Below are 23,539 nucleotides of genomic sequence, written 5' to 3'. Positions count from 1 at the left end.
AGTTTAAGTAATTTATAATACGAAAAATCATGTTGTGGCTAATTAATTAGTGGCCAATTCTATGGTGTTTTTTATTTATTGTTTAATTTTTATTTAAATTGTTTTTTATAGTAATTAAACAATTTTTTAAAGCACTATAGTAAACACCTTACTGAAAGTGTGATTCAATTAACACTTCCAAAGCTAGCCTCGGATAGATCAACGGGACTTTTCTTTTATATGATATCTCCTAATTTGGTTGGTTATAAGAATTAATTTGTCGTAGATAAGAGTTTTATACTTTTATTTAAAAATTTATTGCTAATCTATGATTTACTGCATATACAAGATAGAATTTGAATCATTGATATTTATTTAAACAAACAAGTAAATTAACCATTAGACAAATTCAATTTGATTAAATCAACGAGACTTAATTAATAATAAAAGTTAACTTAAAAGAAATAGTTTTTTTTTTTGTTTTTTACAAAAAGTATAAAAGGTTGTAGTTAGGGGTATGTATGACCCGGTCCGGCCCGACCCCGAATACTTTAGAGGCTAATTTGGTGTGATTTTACCGGGTCTAGAGTTGGATAAGGGTCTCAAAAATAGACCCGGTCATTATTTCAGGTCGGATTCGGGTCATGACTTGGATCATCCAAAATCGACTCGATGGCCCGGTCATCATACACAATTAATATTTTGTGTATTAGTGACGGATGATGGCTATTCTTATGTGGAATTTAAGTATTGTAAACCTTAATATTTTGTGTTATTAGTTATTATAAGACTATAAGTTAATGTTTTATGTTTAAAATGCATAAGATTTTAGACTAATTAATGCATAATATTTTGTTATTTGTATTGATTTAAATATTTGGTGTTATTAGACAATATTAGTATTGATTATGGTTATGCTTTAATTTTAGAGAAGAGTTGGTTCTTGTTATATTTTTCTAAGTAAATTTTACCATGTCAAATAATGGTTGGAGTCTTGGAAATTTGAATATTTTCACATGCTAACTTATAAGAAGGTATCAGGGTAATGTAATGTTAAGGGTCCGGTTTTCACCCGGTTTTTACCCAGTATAATCGTGGCCCGAAAGTGTATAAGTTTCATCGGGTTTAGGGTCGGATTCGGGTCTAATAAATAGACCCGATATATATTTTGAGTCGAGTCTGAGTCACATCAAACTCGCTTTCACCCGGCCATGCACACCTCTAGTTGTAGTTGACTCGATCCATTAGTTAACTAGTAGTTAATTTCACCAATTTCCATCATTAATATGATTGTTATTTCTAATATGACTTTAATAGTCAAGAAATTGAAGGAAAAGGGGAAGATTATTTCATGTACGAAAAATAAAAATGATAATGCCAATTGAATTGATTTTGGTATCTAGCTAGTTTGTTCGGTTTTATCAAATTTTTGTGTGCTTATTAAGATTGAAAGTGAGTCGAATTAGATTAAATTTAAATTTGGCTCACAAAAATTCAGCTTGATTCAAGACTGGACTCATTAACAATTGAGTTTAAAAATTAAACTCAAACTTGACTCATCGAAAATTCACGAGTTGACTCGAACTCACGAATTAACTCAAATACAGGAATATAATTTATAATTCTATATCAATAAATTATAACATATATATTCAAAATAATAAAAAATTAATTTTATATATTATTTATCTATCAATTTTATTTTTTTATTTACATTCTACGTTAAAATTATATATAAAAAAAACTATAAAATTTTAAATAATTTAAAATATTAATATATATAGATTATATATTACTACATATATATATATATATATATATATATAATCGAGTATGAGTTTAATTGCAAGCTTAAACTCGATTCATCAGTTTACGAACTCAGTTTATTATATTATTAATAAGTTGAATTTGAGCTAACTCATGAATTGGCTTGACTCATTTCCAATAATATCTATGTCTCAATATGTTATTTATTTTGAGCATCATGTTGAATGGTTGAAAGACATACATGCTATATATATATATAATTAACATGCCAATTAAAGTGTATAATTGCTTGCTATGACCTAAAATAACGTACCCTCATTTTCTTGGCAGGCCAAATATATAAATAAATAAGAGAAAAGTGAGACAACAATCAACAACACTATGCATCTACATAATACAAAGAGAGAAAGAAGAGAGTTTAAGAAATGTGAGATTGTGAAAGTTCATATTTTAATCGTCAAATTAGCATTATCCTAATTATTCAACTTTTTTTTTTTGGACGTGTAATTATTCAACTTTAGATATTGTGATATTCCAATGATCATGAATTCAAGATTTTAGATACTCACAAAAAAACAGAGACTTATTAGATTGGGCTTCTGACTCAATGTGCACAAGGCCCAATATTTTGTATGTTAATATTATATAAATTGACAAAAATTGGGCAAAGCTTCATATAGCCCTTTATTTGATATAAGATGGCTTGATCCACACAAGTAGTAACAAATAAACAAGGAGGCCTACGGGCCCATACATACTATCCTCTGATTTTACTTTTGGGATTGACCCAATGGGTTAATTGAAGCCTGTCACAATGAGGCGTAGCATTAGCCTGTTCTCTTTGGCAGAGGTTGCTGTTTTGTTAGTGGGTCTTCTTTAAAATTTCATTTTGATCCTATCTAATAGTAAATATGATGTTGTAGTCTTTCAAGTGAGATGAATTTCATTTCTTTCCCTTTTTTGTGTTGATTGGCCCATTCATTCCATGCATTGCTTTTGAAGCTGAGAACAAACAAACCAAAAAGACAAGGATGATAAAAGGTCCACACAACTAATTAAATGACAGGCCAAAACATTGCTTAAATGCTGGTTAAGTTATAAATAAAACAAACATTGAGACTTAGACTAAAAAACCCACACCCATGAAAGGATGAATACCATCGTTCGTTGGATCCAAGTCAATCATCGCCGCTCCTCCCTGCTCTTCGGAGAGATATAGATGGTTGTTCCGGCCTCGCTCGGCTTGCACCACCACCGCCGCTCACTCGGCTTGCACTCTGGTTGCGCGTCTTCGATTCCTGCAACTTCGGAGGAAAACGCGTCCGTCATCGCTAGCGCAGGCTATGGTTTTGTTGATGAATCGAAAACCTCTACCCAGTAGCCAAACTTCACGCTCCGAGATCTACCTCACTGCCGGAGGAGCACGGCGAACCAGAGCGGAGAGCTAGTACAATCAATTTTTTGGTATATAACAACGGCAAAGTTCATTCACAAAAATTGCCCTTCAAAAAATAACAGGCCCACGACATATTTAGATCTACAAGCCTAGATATTAATCACCAAAAAAATGTCCAAATAATAAGACTTTTCATTTTGTGAAATAATGATTTGAAAAAAAAACTGTAAATTAACCATTCAATTACAAACATAAACAAATTATAATTAGATTAATAGTCATAATTAAATTGTTAAAATTAAAATTTATTTTTTATATTCATTTAAATAAAAGATCCTCATAAAATATACATACAAATAATTAAATGATATGAAATCACTAAAATAGAATGTAAAAGTGTTTTTGTCCGTCCAAATTAATATATTATATTAGGTGTTATAGGCTTATAGCTTTATTCTAAAATGCATATTTCTTTAGTTATTCATTAAAAATTTGAAAAAAAATATGTTTGTAAATTGGTATTAGTTATTTAGTTTTACTTTATGATTATGATATTATAATTCTGCTAATAAATTTTTTCTTGTGAAAATCATTCTAACTTAACAAGATAATTTAAAATTTTCGCACTTGATAATCCTTTATAATAATAATAGAAATGCATTTTATTTTTATTTTCAATTTTGAGGGCCTGAAATAACAGTTATTTTTTTTTTTTGGTCTAGAACCATTGTTTATAATGGTTAGACTTTTTTTAAGTAACAATAATATGTGGTCCTTATTTTCTGAAGCTTACATCAAAAGCCCAAATTTCATTCCTCCAAAAACCTATCCCATGAAAAACAAATTTTAGCATATATAATTTGGGTAATTATGAATTGTCCTCCAAACATAGATAACAGTAACCATTTCACTAGAAACGCAGACTCTCCTTTGACGGTAAACTCTTACGTCACTTATTCACAGATGTAAATAAAGCGAGCCATGCGTTACACTCTTCACGTGACAGTAAACCCAAAAGGACGAGGCTAATGCTGCGCCTCATTAGTCGAGGCTCAGGCTAAAACTCACCCAACGAAAACACAGTCGCAAAAGATGCTTAAAACAAATAACAAAGCATAGAGCTATTGATTGTTTATTAATTTTTTTTCATCTATAAAGGACTATCATATGTATTACAGTTTACAGATGAGAGTTTACATTGGATTAATTTTAAAAACTTAATTTATAAAAAGTAACTCTGTGTTAAAGTGATTTATTTTTGATAATTTTTATTTAGCTTATATTATTCAAAATCACTCTTAAAAAAAATTACTAAAATAGATATCAACTTAAATAAACTTTTTATATTATCCTATCATTTTAATTTAAATATTTAAATAAATCTTATTAGTTAATTTTATAATAAAATTAATATTTACTTACTAAAATAAAAATAATATATAAAAATAGATAAAATATATTTTTAAATAAAATAAAAAATATAAATTTAATATATATATATATATATTAACATAAGAATATTAATTTAATATTTTTTTTATTAATTTAGTATTTTTTTTACATCATACTCTTGTTTTAATATTTTTAATAATCTTATTTTTAATATTAATTTAAAATTTAACGTTTATAATTTTATTATTATTTATGATTAATTTTTTATTTAATTTATCTTTTTAATGAAATTATAATCTATATTATAAAAAAATTACACTAAAACATAGTATACGAAAATTATAATTATAAAAGAGAATATTAAAAATAATAAAAAAATTAAATATTTACAGTTAATTTTTTGTTTAAATTATTTTATCTAATAGAATCAATAAATCATATTATAAAAAGATAATAACAAACATAATATACAAAAATTACAATTATTTTATATACCAAACCAAAAGTTAGAAGCTTTCAAAAAGCCTAAACGTGCTTTTTTCCTTCCAATGACAAACACCCCCTAGAATTACTGGAGTTATTAGTTAAAGGATTAGAAGGAACTGTGAGCTTATCTCCATCTGATTCAAGCATTTTTACAAGAGTTTTGGCAGATGGACGGTTTGATGGATCCCACTTAATGCACCAAAGTCCCACAATTGCAATCTTCCTTGCAATTTTAATATCATGCTCATCTTCAACATGCACATGTACATCTCCCCCATCAATCAAATTATGCGCCCATTCAGGATACAAGATGTGAGAACGTCCCTCTTCTCCTGTAACCATATTCTTTCTCCCTCCCACCATTTCAAGTAGCAACATTCCATAACTGTAAATGTCTGCTTTGTTGGTGGCAGTGCCAAAGTTTCTTGATACAACTTCAGGAGAAATGTAGCCCAAGGTTCCCCTAACTGCGGTCATTGACATTGCACTTTTGTCCTTGGAACATAACTTGGCTAATCCAAGATCAGTAATCTTGGGTGTGAATCTGTCATCAAGCAAGATGTTACGGGGATTGATGTTAAAATGAAGGATTTGCTGCTCACAACCATGATGAAGATACTCGATGCCTTTTGCTATAGCAAGAGCAATTTGGTGCAACCTGTCCCATCCAAGGAAAATGTCATTGTTGTCTGGTGTGGTGATGAAGTTCTCAAGTGATCCTTTTGAGAAGAAATCATAGACTAAAGCACGATGGAATCCTTGAGCGCAAAAGCCAAGCAAGCGAACCACATTAACATGGTGAATTTTGCCAATGGTTCCAACCTCATTGATGAAATCTTTCCCTTCATCCTCTATGGTATTGTTGAGTACTTTCACTGCGACAATAATGTTTGAGAGCTTGCCTTTGAAGACTGCACCGTGGGCTCCTTCCCCTAACTTGTCTTTGAAACCATTTGTGATTCTCTTAATATCAGCGTATGAGAATCTAGTAGGTTTGAGGGCTCTGTAATCCTCCAAGAACTTGGCACTCCTTGCTTGATCTCCCTTCATTCTGAAGTATCGATAGCTCTTAAACAACATAAAAGCCAATAGCAGCAGCAGCAACGATCCAAATGCGGGACCTATACAAGGAAGATAACTTATTTACTTAGTCTCGACCAGTCTATACTAGGATTGGAACAAGATAAAAAAAAATTGCATACTCTTGGCTCAACTAGTAATATGTAATTTGTCTGACCTGCAATGTAAAAGAGTATCTTCTTGGTTAGCATGGGACCAGTTATACTCCCATAGCATTCAACAGAAGCAGCATTGGAACCATTGTTCTTTAGCATGCATTGCTTGCCACTCGCCTCACAGACAGTACAATTCGGTTTCGGCCACTCTAACAACAATCGATTTTTCATGAGGGAGTCTATGCCCGTGATTTTTGTGGACAAGTTAAACACCTTGGTGCAAGATACAAGGTTGGAACCGAGGAGTGTCTCGCTCTCGTCAGAAGCAACATAAACAGGGCACGAGAAGTGATATTGCTCGTCGGGTGAGCAATTAAAGATAGATATAGAAAATGGACCATCATCATTATAAAATTGGAATTGAAAAGGAGAAATAGAAGTATTAATTAGTTTAAGAAATTTGCTGGCAAGACAATTTTCGGGGTCAGAGAGGTATAGAAAGTTGGTTTCATAACCTATTTCCATGACAAGGAGTTTAATTGAAAGTTGAGGAACAGAAGAAGAAAACTCAATGAGGGTGTTATGCTTATGATCACAAGTGAGATCAAAGCCAGGTACACCACACTCTAGAGGCTCCTTGTCTTTAAGACGGAATGGAAAACGAATTGGAGGACCTTGTGGTCCACAACGGTGTCTTCCACACTCATATTTATTATTGTGGCACTCTCCCTCCATGATACAAAGTAGGAATATCATACTCAATAATATTCTAGCCATTTTCAAAATTATTATTATTTATAAATTACTTTTGACTATGGAATGAGAGAAAAGTAAGTGTTTGGTTTTTTGTGTTGGGAGAATAATAATATTAGGATTATGAGTGTGAGTGAAAATTGTAAGAGACACTGAAATGGTATTTATAATATATAGATATATAAAGAGAGAGAGGGAGCTTGGAGACCAAGTTTTAAGGAGTGGCCAAGTCAAGGAGAAGAATTTGAGTTTGAAAAACGGTGTGGAATAATGTTTAATGGTAAACTAATTTAATAAAACAAGAGTCATGTTCATACTGGTCAGAATAGGGAGTAGTGAGCAAGAATGTCACGTGACCACTTCTTAGAAGGAGCAAGAATGTCACGCGCAGAAGCTGGTTGCAGAGTATGAAGGAGAGGGATTACGAAGTGGTCATACTGTTCATACTAGTCATACTGAGCAAGAATGTCACGTCTCTGTTCAAGCTGGTTTACAATGCGGAGAAGTGGCAGAATATGAAGGAGAGGGATTTTGGAGCAGAGGGGGGAGCGCAGCGGAATGGAGAAGAGAAAGGTGGAGCGCGGTGGAACAGAGACGGCGCGGTGGAACAGCGGCTGAGCGACGGAGGAACCACGCGAGACGAGTTGCAGTGGGAACGGCGCCTTCGAGCAGTGGCGGAGACGAGCTCAGCGGAGACGGCGGCTTCGAGCAGATGCGACGGCAGCGCTGATCTCACTCTTTGTGGCGGTGGGGAGAGATTACTCTAACCTAGGGTTGTGTTTTGGGGAATGATGAAGAATCGCGGAGCCGCGGACGACCGGACGAAGGCAGGCTGGTGTCTGAGCGCAACGGACGGCGGCGCTGAGTGAGATCCTTGCGGCGGTGGGGGAGTATCCTAGGGTTTGTGTTTTGAGGATATAAATAGATGCTCTTTTCCAATAATTATTTGAGTTCAATGCATACTGTTTGTTCCGTTGAACTTACTCAAACTCTAATTGATTCATGTGATTGTGATCCCAACATTATTTTAAATACAAATCATAAGTCGGAATTTTGGGTCGGTGGACGGTGGCTCAGGCTATTATTTTTGGAATTTTGGGTCGGTGGACGGTGGCCATGCTATATACTGTTCATTACTTCATTACTTCATTACGGTGGCCATGCTATTATTTTGAGACAAAGGGCTCATTACTTCATTTCGTTTGCACATACTGTTCTTTCAAAAGAATATATTGGAGGTCAAAAACTCAAAATTTTAGGATATGTTCAGTTATTTTTACATAATTTATAAAATATTATTTTTATGTATATATAAAAGAAAAAGAAATGCTTTGATGAGTCAGCTGTGCTATTGTTAATTTCTAACATGCAATGATTATTAGCAATAGAAGAATTCAGTAGTTCATTTTGTCAATGACAAACATCATTGTCATAGCTATAATTTTAATATTAAGATTTAAGATCATTGATTTAGATCAAAATTGTTAGTTCATTATTGATTACTTTGAATCTTATCAAGAAATAAGAAATTATATATAGTCTATTACCATTCATTTAAGCTGTCTATATTTATAGTAAATAATATAGGTGCATATTTATAGTAGGGTGATACTAAGACGAAGACACAAAACAAAACAAAAATAGTTAGAACTTTTTTTATTTAATTTTTATTAATTATTATAACAATTAATAAAAATTAAATAAAATAAGTTACGATTAAATTTAGCTAATTTTTTAGGTTATTAAATATTTTTGTTTATAGAATTCTACTTTGTGAGTCATTCGCTCTTTTTATATATATATATATATATATATATATATATATTCTGTATGTTAGGTATCTTCTCACTCTGTATATTATGAGTGTGCACCGATAATGTAACCAGTAAACTGATGAATTAATGAATTAACCTTTTTGAACCCAATAATAAGCTTGAACCTTAACAATTTCTTATCAAGGCATTAACTGAAGTCGGTGGTATAATTTTTTTTTTTTTCGGTGTCTAGTCGATCGGTGGTATAATTATTAACATGCAAAACACGTAACTTTATATATATGCAAAAGAAGTTAACTAATTCAATATTCTAATCCACAGAAAACTATAATAGTTTAGCAAAAGGAAAAAAAAAAAGAAAAGCAAAGTAATAAATAAAGTCATTATTTTAATAAATAAAGAAAGAAGTGGAGAAGAAAGAAAGAAAAGGTAAAGAGATAAGGCTTGTCTCAGAGTAGTAGTTAATCATTAATTTCCGGATTCCACAAAGAAGGTATAGATGTAATTTTTTATGAGCTAACAGCAGGCCATACGAAGTTCATTTAAAAAAAAAAAAAATCGTCATACGATCTACAAATTAAAATTGCACGGAAATTCTGGCTTGATAAGTTGGCCAAATAATAGAACTGTATTATATACTCTCTATAGGTTTAAAATTTTTTATAGATTTTAATTAGGTTTACTTAATCAATTTTAAATTTTTAAAATTTTGAATTTAATAAATTTAAAATTAATTATTAATGTAATTATAAAAAAATATATAGAACCAACTTAATTAATGATTAAAGAAATAGAGATATTCACATTTACAATACAAAAAAAATTTTAAAAAATATATAAAAGAACATCCATCTGGTATGAAAAAAAGAAATATTTTGATACTTAACAAAAAAAATATCCATGTATATTAACTTATTTTTATTAGGATGAGTTTCGAGGTCCAATCCACTAAAAAGTTGGCAGGAGTTGGTTAAACTCCCTCTTGATTCCCTAGTAGAATTATTTGTTAAAATATAAATCATTTATCATCTTAACTAATTCAATCTTTATTTCACCTTGGGAGGAATTTAAGAGTAATCTTAAACAGGACTGTTCCTCTATTTAAACAGTTCCTTATTTTATTTGTTTTGTTTTTATTTGTTTAGTTTATTTCAGTCACAAAAAAAATTTTTATTATTCTTATACCTATTTATTAGTAAATAAAACAGAATCAATAGGTACGTTGGTAAATACACTTTTTTGTTTTTAATATTGAAATGATAATAGTATTTTTTTTGAAATGTGGACTATTGGAGTGTTATTCCTCAAATGTGGAACCGTTTAATTAGAGAAATAAAAATTAGACCGTCTGATTTGTTAGAAGTACAGAAATTGGACCGTCCGATTTGTATAGGTACAGAAATTAGACCGTCCGATTTGTGTTTAAAAAAATTAAAAAATTTGAGGTATATAATTTTGTTATTACTCAAAAAATATATTTACTACATATCAAATAATGTGTTATTATTTTTTATTTTATTGTGAAAATTATCTAGATTATAATACTAATATTATATTATAGGATTATTATTAATGTATTAATCGTATTTCAATATTTATTATTTATATATTTAAAAATTATTTATTTAGTTTCATAATAAATGATATTTTAAAATTTAAATAATTTATTAATTAATTTGTATTTATTATACCATATATTCAATAATTTATTAAAAAAATATTAATATAATGACTAAAAAATTTTAAAAAATATCATTTAAAAAATATAGACAAATAAACTCCTAACCAATTTGAATTTAGAGATAATTAGGCTCCTGTCTATTTTTAAATCTGACACGTCAACATTTTTCGTCCAGAGTTAACCGAAAAATACTCACATAGACCACGTTGGGTCATAGAAGTAGACGATAGAAACTGAAGTAGATCGTTTTTTTGGGTAAAGGGTCGCGTTGTCATTTCTAAAAAATTGACAGGACTGAGTTGGTAGTTCACTCTATAAATGAATGAAAATGGATGATAATGATGAACATGTGACATATGTACAATGATCATGAATGGAAAAGGAGTTGGGCCCACAAGTGGTTTCAATTCTTATTTCTTGAGGGTAGTGGCAGTGAGTGATGCCCTTTGTCCGTGTGAGGGAGTTGGGATAGTCAAATAGATAAGATTAGACGCTTACAAATACAAAGAAAAAAATTTGAGTTAAATCTCAATTTGCCCCTTGAAATTTGGCTCGAGATTCAAAATGACCCCTACAATTTCATTAGCCTCAATTAGAACTCCCAATTTTGCAATTGTGGCTCCGGCTTACCCGTGCTGTCATATTCGTCACCGAAAAGCTGATGTGGCACAATATCATGACACAGTGGACTACACGTGGCCTATTAAGTGTTGAGTGGGATTGCTAACAGTTACATGACCTGGAGATAGAATTTTAAGTCTCAATTTGGCCCCTACAATTGAAATAAATCCCTAAACAATGCTCAAAATCCCTAAACTGATAATTCATCATCGTCTTCATAAGGATGATTGAGAGCAGCAGTCAAGGTTCAGGGAGCTCAAATAGGTCACGTTCACATGGAACCTGGGCGAGGACCACCAATCGCATCAGAGCAGGGAAGCTTCCTCAATGGTGTGGATGCGGGATGCGCCCTGTTCTTCGTTGGTCTGGTACTGACGCCAATCGCGAGCGACCTTTTTTTGGTTGCCCAAACTACAATGTGAGTTGCTGAATCCTGGGAGCTTATTGGAACCTCCTTATTAATTGTATTTTATGTAAATTTTTTTTCCTGGTATCGTTGCAGACCGCAGGAAAGAAATGGTGCGGGCTTTTCATATGGACAGATGAAGAGGATGAAACCATTGTTGGGAGAGTTGATTCTGCAAGATATGTTGACCACTGGAAAACGAATTTAAGATGGACAATTAGGGATTTGGAAGCTGATGTTAGGGTTTTAAAAATATGGAACTGTGTTTTAAGTTTCCTTGTGTTTTTTATTGTGGTTTTGTGCATTGGTTATGGCTTAGTTGTAGGAAAATAAACCATGTGAAATTGTTCCTGATTGTAGAATTGAAATTGACTTGAATGCAATAGATATGTTAAACATCAGTTTTTGCCAGTGTTATTTTCAAGTTGGCTATTATGATAATGTTAAATATTATCAATTTTTGCAATGTAGTGGTATGAAGTTGCCGTAAAAAATAGCATGTAATTGAACATAAATTATTATAATAACTGATATGCAAGTTTCAATTTCAACTTGGCTAACATGGTGATATTGAATATTATCACAGTCTTCAACGTGCACATATCAAGTTGCAATTAAAACACCTAATTTAAGATAAATGGTTATAGTAACATGGTGATACTAGCACTGACAGTTATAACAATCATCAGCATTGAAAAATATGTAGTATCATCATTATACAAAATATTAAAACCATTCAAAATACAACCACCTATTGAAATCCAAACTTAAACATTTTATATCAGTTTTACTGTTTCTGAGTTGTAAATAAACTAATGCCAAAATACAATCATCAAGATGAACCCAAGTTTAACATAGTTAAATACAACAAAACAGAAAGCTTCTCATCACTTCTTCCTTGGAGGTATGAAGCCTGGCGTAGGGACAAACCTCATGACCCCTGCCAATCTTGCTGCTGTCCCAGAACTTGCTCCTTGTATTGAATTCATACTTGCAGCAGTTGAGTGTTGAGATCTTCTCTTTGGGGGCAACTTGTTTGGCCTTGTAAGTTGAATTGGAACAAGTGGAGCAACCTGCAAGATAATGAATCAGTTCTACTAAAGAAGTGTGTAAGGAATAATTATTGTTTATTGCTTTAATGAATCAGTTCTACTAAAGAAGTGTGTAATGAATCAGTCCTACATAAATAAACTCATATATTAATCAAAATTTTAAAGTATTTAAAGTCAATGAAAAAAATCTCATATGAAAAAAATGTATTCCTAGTGTTCTTTTTATGTACTCCTAATATAAATTATTACCATCGTAAACAAATCTATATATATTAATCACATTTATCGAAGTAACAGTGGGCTCAACAACTAAAATAAATCTATATATATTAATCAAATTTATAAAATGACATAAACAAATACATATATTAGTAACAATTTGGCCAAGTAGTTAAAGTTAGCTTAACAACATAAACAAATATATATATTAATCAAATTTTAAAGTACATATGTTAATGAAAGATGCACCTGTTATTTGCCAAAATCTGCAGGTACAGATGCTCTTTCCCAAATCAACAGCCATGTTAGTCGGCCACCCATGAATTTCAAATCTTTCATAGTTTTCATCTCCACTCCAAATAGGAAGCCACTTTCCAGATTATTTCCTAATCTTTTGTAGTCTGCTATGCTGAATTAGGGGTAACTTGCCTATGTAATTAGCTAATTTCACTTTGTTCTTTGCAATTGATCTCATTGCAAACATTCTAACCTCCTCCAAAAGTGTTATAATTGGCTTTGCTCTAAAAACCACCTCCAGTTCTCTTTGTTCTCTATCTCCACTATGGCCCAAGTAATGATGTAGACATGGTTGTTAGCATCCTGGCCAACTGCAGAGAGGATTTGTCCTCCAAACTGTGTCTTTAAGAATGCTCCATCTAGGCCGATTAATGGTCGACACCCAGCTTTGAATCCCTTCTTACATCCGTCAAGGCAAACATATATTTTTTCAAAAATAGGATCTGAATCGAGTTGGGGACTAACACCGATCTTAATGGTGGATTCAGGATTACTCTTAAGAAGGGTCTCTGCATAGTCCCTCAACCTTAAATACTGTGCAGCCGCATCACCATATACAACATTTCGTGCATCTGTAAGGGCTCTAGTCAAGGATGATTTGTTCAAATCCAAGTCACATCTTCTCTTGAAATATGTTGCTGCCTCTCCGTGTTTCAGGTTTGGATACTTCCTAAGCTTCTTGACTAATTTTCCTGCAAGCCATTTTCTATTTGCAGCTCTGTTGCTCTTTCTGGGACATATATGATCATTATAAAATGTCTTCATCTGCCAACATGTCTCCTCACGATCTTTGCTTGCATAAGCCACCCACTTACATCCTTGTTTTTTTCACTTACAGATTGCTCTTGCTCTATAGCTCTCATTCCTTCTCCATTTGATCTGCCTCCCCTCTTGTATAGTGAATTCTCTAACCGCTTCAATGAAGTCTTGTTTAGTGTTGAACTTCATTCCTACTTGAAGGTTGCACTCTCCGAATCTAGCTCCCTCATTGAATTGTGGGAACACATCATCACTATCATCTGTTGTGTCCTCATCTTCACTGTTTGGGGGAGTTTTCATCTCTTCAGAGTGCCAGGAGTTATTTCCATCCGAATCAGCAAAATATGGATCATAGGCATCATATTCTCCACCTTGGGCAGCAGTTTTATTGCCTAACACTTCTACCAAGTCAACCTCATCATCAGAGTTCACCATTAGGATATCTTCTTCTAATAGCATCTTTCGTTTTTCCTTGCTCCAAGCAGATCCAGGTGCATGTTTCAACTTATGATTCTTCTTCCTCACTTCAAATCCTCCACTGTCAGTCTCAGTTTCAGTTGAGCTATCAATAGGCCCTGGCTTATAAAGAGAGTCTTCAGCACTCTCGTATGAATTACTGCTACTGCTGCTGTCGCCCTCATTGCTATGTTCATTTTGTTGAACTTTAGGTGTTGATCTACTAGCTGATCTGGTCACAGGAGAAGTGGATTTCACAGTGGTTGCTTTGGCAGTTTTTGGCTTGTTATTATTTGGTGTGACTTTTTTAGTTGCGGGCTTAGATGATTGGAACTTTGGTTAGGTTTGCTTGACAGTGGTGGGTTTACATAAGTTGGGCTTGGAGATAGTGGGCTTTGTAGTGGTCGGCTTAGATTGGTTGGGCTTGGATGTAGAGGGGCAGCAGTGGTGTACTTAGATGAGTTAGGCTTAGATGTAGTGGCCTTGGCAGTGGTGAGCTTGGATGAGTTGGACTTTGATGTAGTTGGTTTGGCTTCATTCGTGGTTGTTGACTTTGTTGGGGCATTAGCTGATGCATTGGGTGGGGGTTTGGTAATTGAAGTAGTCTCAACATTTGATTTTGTGGCTGCATTAGAATTGGGGATTGTGGGTGTTGAATCAATGGTGGATTGTTTGGTGGTGCTGTGGGGGGTGCTTGTATCTGGGTTTGGGGTGGGAATGGAAATGGGGTTGGGAGAAATCTCACACAAGTCTGGACACTCCTCTTCATCATCAAATTCTGGTTGGGATACTCCATATTCAAAGTAAACATGTACAATTCCTTGGTTATTCTTCGCATGAAAACACATCTCCAACAACTCAGAATCATGTGAAAGAGCTCTTAACCCAGTCTTCAGAGGTCTTCCAGGAGCCAGCCACCAACATTCCACAATGTTATCATATCCTAACACTTTGTAGTAGTCCCTGATTGAAAACACATCCATTGTGTCCTCATTTAATCCAACCAACTCATCAGTGTTGTCGCTAGCATATGCTACATTACCATCCTCCTTGGTAACAAACGTACCTCCATGGTGAAATACTATAGTTATATGATCATCCATCTGCAAAGAAATTTCAAACAAATTCAGACTAATTTTTATGCATACGACATTCATAGAAAACCGTCCCAAAAGCACCACAAACAATCAATATGTCACTCATCAACAAAACTAACTTTGTAGCAAACTAAAAAAAAAAAAAAACAGCATCAAATCCTAAGTCCTACATTGCATGTGTACATTAACCACAACAGTTTATTAACAAAATACAGGAAAAATCAGCAACCAAAGTTAAAGAAGTAGATGATAGCGCATTGGTAGCAATGGGTTTTGTAACTATCCTCTGTATGAACTTGTGCTTGTGGTTTCTTCACTCTTGCCAAAACCCCCAAGTTTGCATAGATTTCCAGAATTGCTAGAAGGAACTCCTTTGGATTTCACAGCAACGCATAAGGAAAAACGAGGAAGCAAAGCAGAAGAAGTAGAAGAAGAAGAAGAAGAATATGATCGTCGTACTGAGAAGTGGGAGAGTTTTAACCACCAAAACAAGTGAAACGACGTAGTTTCAATAGGGTTTGGGCGTGAAGCCATACGCCGTCGTGTTGGCAGAGTCCACGGTGTCATGATATTGTGCCACATCAGCTTTCCGGTGACGGATATGACAGCAGGGGTAAGCCGGAGCCACAATTGCAAAATTGGGGGTTCTAATTGAGGCTAATGAAATTGTAGGGGTCATTTTGAGTCTCGAGCCAAATTTCAGGGCCAAATTGAGATTTAACTCAAAAAATTTAGACTTTTTGCTGAAATAAAATAAAAAACTTATTTTTTTAAAAAAATTTATTTTTTAATTTTAATTTTTTAAATATAAATTTTTTTGTTTAGAGTAAGTTCGTCATATTCGACAAATTTTATAATTTTTATAGAATTCGTCATACTTCAAGGAATTTCACTTCAAATTAAAAAAATAGCTAATTTAAATATTTGAACTTCACCGCGAATAATGATAACTATTATCATCGTCTCCAAAGTATATAAGAGTACATAAGAGTATACAGAATATAATTTTTCACTTTTTTTATGTGAAATTATCAAGAGGGTGTCAATTAACTAATTACCATACTTTTTTAGTTTCGTAAATTAAAAAACAAAGCTTAGGAAAAAACATGTTTTGGAAAATAAAATATCATAAACATAAAAAAAAGTTAATAAATTAATTATTATATATTTATGTATAAATATATATTATTAATTTATTTTTAATATATATTTTATATTAACAAGTGATTTAGTATTTTTTGATTTAGTGGTGATTGTTTTGGAAACTTGATATATAAAATAGGGTATATGAAAGTATAAATTTTATATAGAAGATTGGTTAGCATTAGTATTCTAGCTCTAGAAGATTTTGAATGAAATAATTCTATGGTTGAATTATCAATGGGGTATGACTCGTATGAAAATATTAATTAAACTTGCAAGTGCCACCATGCTTTGCTGATACTAGCCATGGCCCATTATTATCATTTTAATTTATGAGCAATGTTAGAGGATCAGCAACTTTTGTGATTGGTAGTCATCAAATAGCCATCAATGATGATTTAATGGTGTGAGATTGGTGTGAAATTTTATCCAATGACTCACATTTCTCCGCTAGTTACATGTTGGCCAAAATTCAACAAAACTGTTGACCCCTAGACTTTTCCTTAATTTATTATTAATAAAGTGGATTCTATTGGTTTCTTACAAGTTTTTCAAATATTCTATAATCCAATTATTTTTTGCTTGCTTTGGAATCATACCTTTTTAGTGCGGTTGAGTAGAACTGTTTGGCAGTGCCACAAAGAAATAAAGACACTCCTTGCTGATTTCATTTCATGTTCGGTGTAAAGGCAGTGGCAAAATCCAATTCGACCTTGACAAAATTATACATAAATTAAATGGAAAAACAAAGAGGGAATCAAACACACATTTCAAGAGAGAAAGATGACAATAGATGGACCTTACTGTATATATGTATACATATCTACATGGCTGTGGTAATAATTATTAAAGGGAACATGACAGGAACTTCTTCCAACCAGATGAGCCGCTATCTCTTCCCTGTAAAGCGTTCAAACACGCACCGTTAATTATATTTATATGTATATCATGTTTAATTATTAAAGGGTCCTTAAAATATACAAACATACCGAGTGTGAAGGTTTATTATTGGTTTTAGGAGTGGGCAATAATCTTTGCTTAGAGTTTTGATTCATTACCATCACCGCTTTATGATTTGCTTCACCAAGTCCTTCAAAAACTGCTGAGTTCAACTTAACACTCTTATCCCCTTAGGGCAATTATTACATTTATACTAAATGCTAATAATTCCTTGTAAATAAAGCCAACCCAAACACTTATTTTGGTTTGTAAATTGCATATTATGATATAAATAAATAAATATTATAATGATATTAAAGTTGTCTGTGAAAATGGAAAAAAATGTAAGTTATTAATAATGAGACAAATAACAAAGAGCACAAAAGACATCTCCTACCTATATATATTTAATAACTTTTTTCATTGTTTCCACTTAATAAAAGCTTTCACATATCTCCACCGTATGAATAATTTACTAGTCTTTTAATATTTTTCTTTTCTTAATTATAACGCATGGTCTGCAGTGGCGGAACTTGAAACAAAATTTTGGGGGGGCCAAATAGAAAATAATTGTCAAAATATTTTTTTATATGGACCTCATTTAAGATAAACTCGTCTAACCTCATCTCTCTGGTTTGGGTGATACTGCCAAATTTAAAGCCCTTTTTCAAGATCTCGTTCTAAAAAGTTAAAGTTAAAGTTAAAGTCATCAGATATAACTTTTTGAATTTTTGAAGGTTATATCTCGCTTTTTTTGTGATTCATTAAAGTAGAAGAACTATCTACATGTGTTGATATTGTATAAGTTATATGTTCTCCTTCTTAAATATTAGCCTTCCTCTTAAAAAATGTATCAATTCTTTGATTTTTCATTATTATTTTATATAAAAATTTAAATATATATCCTGTAAAATATATAAAGAAGAAGTTAGAAGGACAAATATTAAAATTTATAATATTTATTGAATTTTTTTTATCAATTTATACAAATACAATAATATTAATACTTATTGAATATTCTATTATTTTTTATCATATAAAAAATTAAATTAAATAAATAGTAAAATATAAAATAATATTAAATTAAATAAATAAAAGATATCTAATTTTTTATATTTGAACCTAAAGATAGAGATAGTGTTGTTTATTGAACTTATTAGATACTTTAAGTCATAGTAACGTATTTAAGTCAATTGAACTATTTTTTATCTTTTGAAAAAGTACTACTAAATTTTTTATAAAAAGTTTGGGAGGACCATGACCACCCTTTGTCTGAACTAAGCTCCACCACTGATGGTCTGGTCCAAAGTAAGCATAAGGGAAATTAAATTATAAAGAGCAAATAACGTACCGGGTTCATCAAAGGTTTAACAAGTGATTCATCCATCATATTCATATTTTACCAAAAATATGGGAATCTTTCTTGTGAAGGCAAAGAAAGTCAACAATGTATCTATGAAGGTAAATGCAAAAGAAAGCCCAATAAGGAAAGCTGACCTACAAATGGGGTATTATTAATATTATGTTGTATTAATAATTATTAGAATATATATATATATATATATATATATATATATATATATATATATATATATATATAAAAGGAACTTAAGGTTACATTTATATATAGTAGTTATATATAGTAGTTATAGTATAAAAAAAATGAGGAATCTAAAGTTATATTTATAAATGGTAGCTATAGTATACAATGTGATTATGTTTTACAGGTGATGCAGAAGTATTGAAAAGCGTGGTCTATTCTGGTAAAAATGGAAGTTGATAAACGTAGCCTTTGATTCTGAACAGCATCATTTGAAAAACGTATTCTATTTCTAAACGTCAAAAGTATAGTCCTTGGTGCAAAAAAAATACCCTTTAAAAATAGGTAACGGTTAAATAGGCATCTTCCACTAAAGTGTCTCCGTAGTCCGAAAAGCATAACCTTAGTCTAAGGTATAATTTTTTTTTACTTTTGACTACACTTTTCAAGTGTTACCTGAATAGGTATTTTTTTCGTAGACAATTCAAATTTAAATATCTCAATTAATTTTGATACTACATTTTCATTTTTTTTAGTTGTTTTGGGCCATGACTCCATTTTCTTAATTCATCTTATTAACATTATTTATTTGGGTACCAAACATAAAGAACGATGATTTAATAAAAAAAAATATTTGGATATCAAAAAGAATAATTCCAGACCAAAAATTGAAAAATTTACCACATATTTCGTATTTCATGTATTCTCCCTTTAAATGGCCTACAAATTAAAATAGAATCCTGATAGGGAGTTAATAGAATATTTATATAATGTGTATGATGGACTATATGAGTTAAAAAATGAATATCACCTACTAGAGATAATAAATATTTCATCCCAAAAACTTAAGCTGATTTTGAGGTTTATCAATGACTTTTCGAATCTAAAACTCTGATTCTATGTCATGATACTACTCATTTTAAAAATTTCAGCTAATAGAAAAAGATAACACTAATAGCTATATCTCTAATACTGAATTGAATATCTCTAAACCTCTATTATACATATTGTACAAATATTCTATTGACTCCTTATACTTTCTCATTAAAATATTCACACCTGAACCTGCTGCTTGGTATTCTGATCAGGTGTACCATCGCATGCCAATTTCTTCTCACTCAACACACGACGTGGCTCATCCAGGCCTTGACAACAACCCAAACGATAAGACGTGTTCGAACAGTCTGATTTGGCGAAATTGTCGAAGTTGCTTTTTATAGTAAGTTTTAAACATTAAAAAAATATTTATTTTTATATTTTTTAATTTAAATATTAATATTTATCTCTTTTTTGTATGTTAAGTAAGTGTATATAGACATTATAGTATACACCTTTTTATTCATGTATAATTTTCAACTAACTAATATTTAATAAATATTATTAAAGGAGTTATTTGAAAAAGTTAATTACTTTTATTTTCATGAAAAAAATTGATTAAAACTGACCACAAATTCTCTTTAATTGACGGATTCCATTCTAGTAAACTCTAGACATGAGTGGTTATGATTTAAACAAACAAAGTAAATAAATTATAATATACAATCGTTAATGTATAAGAGCATACGACGAAAGAATAATTATGATAATAATATATAAAAAATATTTGAAAAATAATTAAAAAATAAGTTAAAATGATTTAAGATTATATTATTTTATATTTTTTAATTATTATTATTTTTTAATTAACACTAGACTAATTGAATAATATTAAATATAATAAATATATAATCATAAATAATATATGTATAAAATTATAGATATTAATTTAAATAAGATAATTTTATATTATTATTTTTTTAAAATCACTGATAATATATTAAATTGCAGTATTAATTTAGTAGCAGATCAAGTACTTCTAATCTGCTGCGTATAAAAATCTTTATCCAAAAACCTTTTATATATTACTATGATGTTTTTTGCATCTGCATGTTATAGAATATGCAATTGATGAGAGGATAATAATTAAAATGATGAGACATTTTAATTGATTAATTAAAGTACTTAACATAATATTTTGATGCAAGGAGTTACCAAACGAATGTGTGGTTAATAGCGATCACCGGCACAAATCAATTCTCGCTTTTTCAACTGAAAGAAAAATCTCTACGACTCTAGTCGACTTCCACTAGCTAGTTCCAAAAATGGAAAAGCCAATCCCATAATAATAAAAAGATGCCGCCACCAAATGAAGAAAGACAAGACCCACCATATATCTTACAAAGTAAAGGACATTTATTTGAATAGGAAAGGAAAGGTTCAAATATCTAAAGAAATTGTTTGCGAGCTTCATTTGGGTAATTATCCTTTATTTGTTAAAAATAAAAAAATGTGATGACTCACTCAGTTTAGTCAAATTTAACTAAAGTTCAACATAAAATCATGCCAGTGCATTAATTGGAAGATAGAGAATTATGACGGAGACTAGGCCATGCATTAATGATAAATTTTTTCATCAGGTCTTTATTAATTGGGTACCACTACACGACACCTACTCCTCCAAATCAAATACTATAAATTATATTAGAAAAAAAAAAATGAATCCAAACAATTAAATTGACAGCTTGAGTAACTATGATGTTCAGCCTTATAATGTAGTAAGGTGGATACTACAATGAAGATTTTATAATTATCTTCATGTGAAAATATTTTTTTTTGATCATTGGATGATGGATTGAATGGTTAGATTTTGATATTTATAAAAGTGTTGTCTTTGTTTAAAGTGTGGCTAAATAAATAAATCACACTTTTAAACAAAATATTTTTATAAAAAGATGTTTTTGCCATCTTTATTTGAGTAGTTGCCATGTAGTAAACTGTGATGCATTTATTCCAGCTAAACATAACTTCGATTTTTATTTTTTATTTTTTTTGTCTTTAGATTTGAAATGTTGGACACCAAGCTAAGCAAGACTTGTTCATTAATTCTTCTTGCTTGATCTTGCTGACACCATCACATACACCACAACATGTGATAAACAAATTCACAAATTTGCAAGATTTTTTCTTATGTATAAATGCTTAGTGCAATTATTATTATTAAAATTTGATTACCAGAGTTTGATCCATTGCGAATCATCATGTCACGGAAATGTGCATTTGGTTGAAGAACAAAAGTTTTGCATCACCTTTTTTCCTTTTTTTTCTTTTGTCTCTTTTCATTGAAATTGTATGCGAGGTAGTCTGATTTTATTGAAAAATATTCAATGGTTATTGAAACTAGGCTCTTAATGAATGTTGGATGAACATTTTAGGATAATTTACGTGAAAAAAATAGTTTAAGGTTTAAAATTATGTAGATGTCTTAAACTAATTTTTGTTACACATCTATTTTAAACACTTTGATGTAAATCGAATCAATTTGGTTTATAGTAAATAGAATTAAATTGATTTATTATTATACAATAATAATATACATAGTAAATCGAATCAACTTGATTCGATTTAGTAGTTATACAGTTTATTGATATTTTTTATTTTTAAATTATTTATTTATTTATTCTTATTTAAGGTATAGGGTATAAAGTTTAGGGTTTAACTTTAAAACATAAATGTCAATAAAAAATATCTCTTATTTAGATTCAAACAAAATATAAAAAAAAATTAAAACAAATAAGAACAAAAATTCTAATTTTGTGTTTTAGTTCGAATTTCAGAAAACCTACATTTTTATAAATTTATAAATTTAAAATAGAATAATAAATAATTTTTAAAAATTTGTTAAAAATTATCCTTTGATAATGAGTCATTACCAAAACTTTAACGTTAAAAAAATTATAATAAAATATAGCCTTTTAAGATGATATAAGAGTTAAAATTTATTTTTTTTAAATACGAAATAACAGATAATTATACAATATAAAATGAACAATTATATTTATATAATATATAATTAATAAAATAATTAAAATATTATACTAATTAAATTATTATTTTATAAATATTATACTAATTAAAATATTTAGATTTAGATATATAAGCAAGGTTGGATGTAAAGGTGAATCCGTGAATGAGTTGTGTTTCCAAAGAAATCATATTTTGTCCAAAAGTAGAAATATCTTAAACAAGGAAGAAATCTATCAATTAGACTATATAAATTAAAGTTTAACAAATTCTTCCTATCTTCTAATGAAACGTTCACTTTTTTAATTAATATTTAAAACACAATACGATCTCGACTCTCGTGGATATACGTACCTTGCCACTTGCTGCCAATATATGCCTATAAAGTGAATTTGATGAGTATGGTTATATATACACTCAAAATTAATAATTAAATTAGTTATTAATATAAAATATGTAATAAAAAAAATTATATTAAAAATATGTGAAATAAAAAATATTTTTTTTTCAGCATGAATAAAAAGCTTATTTAGAAACGAAGCTATTGCTAGATTAAGTTTGTAATGGCTTCTACTATTAGTCTATTAGCATCTTTACAAGTAAAGTTGCATTTGAATAAAGATTTTGCACCCAAAGAGAAAATAGTGGATAATCGATGATCACACTTTTCTTTTCGGTTTTTTCTTTATCGGAGATAAATGCGACTGCGACGCCTACAGATTGAAACGTTTCTTTTGGAGTTGAATTATTGGGAATCTTTTTTTTG

At 30.7% G+C, this 23,539-nt stretch overlaps 1 protein-coding gene and 1 long non-coding RNA gene across 2 annotated transcripts; both read right to left on the bottom strand.

Moving 5' to 3' along the window:
• Positions 1–5,002: 5,002 nt before the first annotated feature.
• On the bottom strand, positions 5,003–8,416 carry LOC112741158 (rust resistance kinase Lr10). Its single transcript, XM_025790022.3, has 2 exons — positions 6,258–8,416; positions 5,003–6,141 (listed from the first exon to the last, which is right to left on the bottom strand). Exons 1-2 carry the CDS (start codon positions 6,970–6,972, stop codon positions 5,060–5,062), a joined length of 1,797 nt encoding a protein of 598 aa, XP_025645807.1. The 5' UTR covers positions 6,973–8,416; the 3' UTR covers positions 5,003–5,059.
• Positions 8,417–12,185: 3,769 nt separating this feature from the next.
• On the bottom strand, positions 12,186–17,568 carry LOC114925122 (uncharacterized). Its single transcript, XR_003813328.2, has 4 exons — positions 17,444–17,568; positions 17,259–17,354; positions 17,054–17,166; positions 12,186–12,504 (listed from the first exon to the last, which is right to left on the bottom strand). It is a non-coding gene; the product is annotated as an uncharacterized lncRNA (long non-coding RNA).
• Between the last annotated feature and the right edge of the window lie 5,971 nt (positions 17,569–23,539).

This window comes from Arachis hypogaea, chromosome 14, assembly GCF_003086295.3.
Source record: "Arachis hypogaea cultivar Tifrunner chromosome 14, arahy.Tifrunner.gnm2.J5K5, whole genome shotgun sequence".
Classification (NCBI taxonomy): domain Eukaryota; kingdom Viridiplantae; phylum Streptophyta; class Magnoliopsida; order Fabales; family Fabaceae; genus Arachis; species Arachis hypogaea.
The sequence above is the reverse complement of the archived record's forward strand: the minus strand, read 5'-3'. Positions and strand labels throughout refer to the sequence as shown.

Bases quoted from the DNA above. Each gene is read 5' to 3' on its own strand.
- LOC112741158 (XM_025790022.3), bottom strand. From the start codon at position 6,972: ATGGCTAGAATATTATTGAGTATGATATTCCTACTTTGTATCATGGAG. The intron at 6,142-6,257 runs GTCAGACAAATT...TTCCTTGTATAG, and splicing joins GATACTCTTTTACATTGCAG to GTCCCGCATTTGGATCGTTG.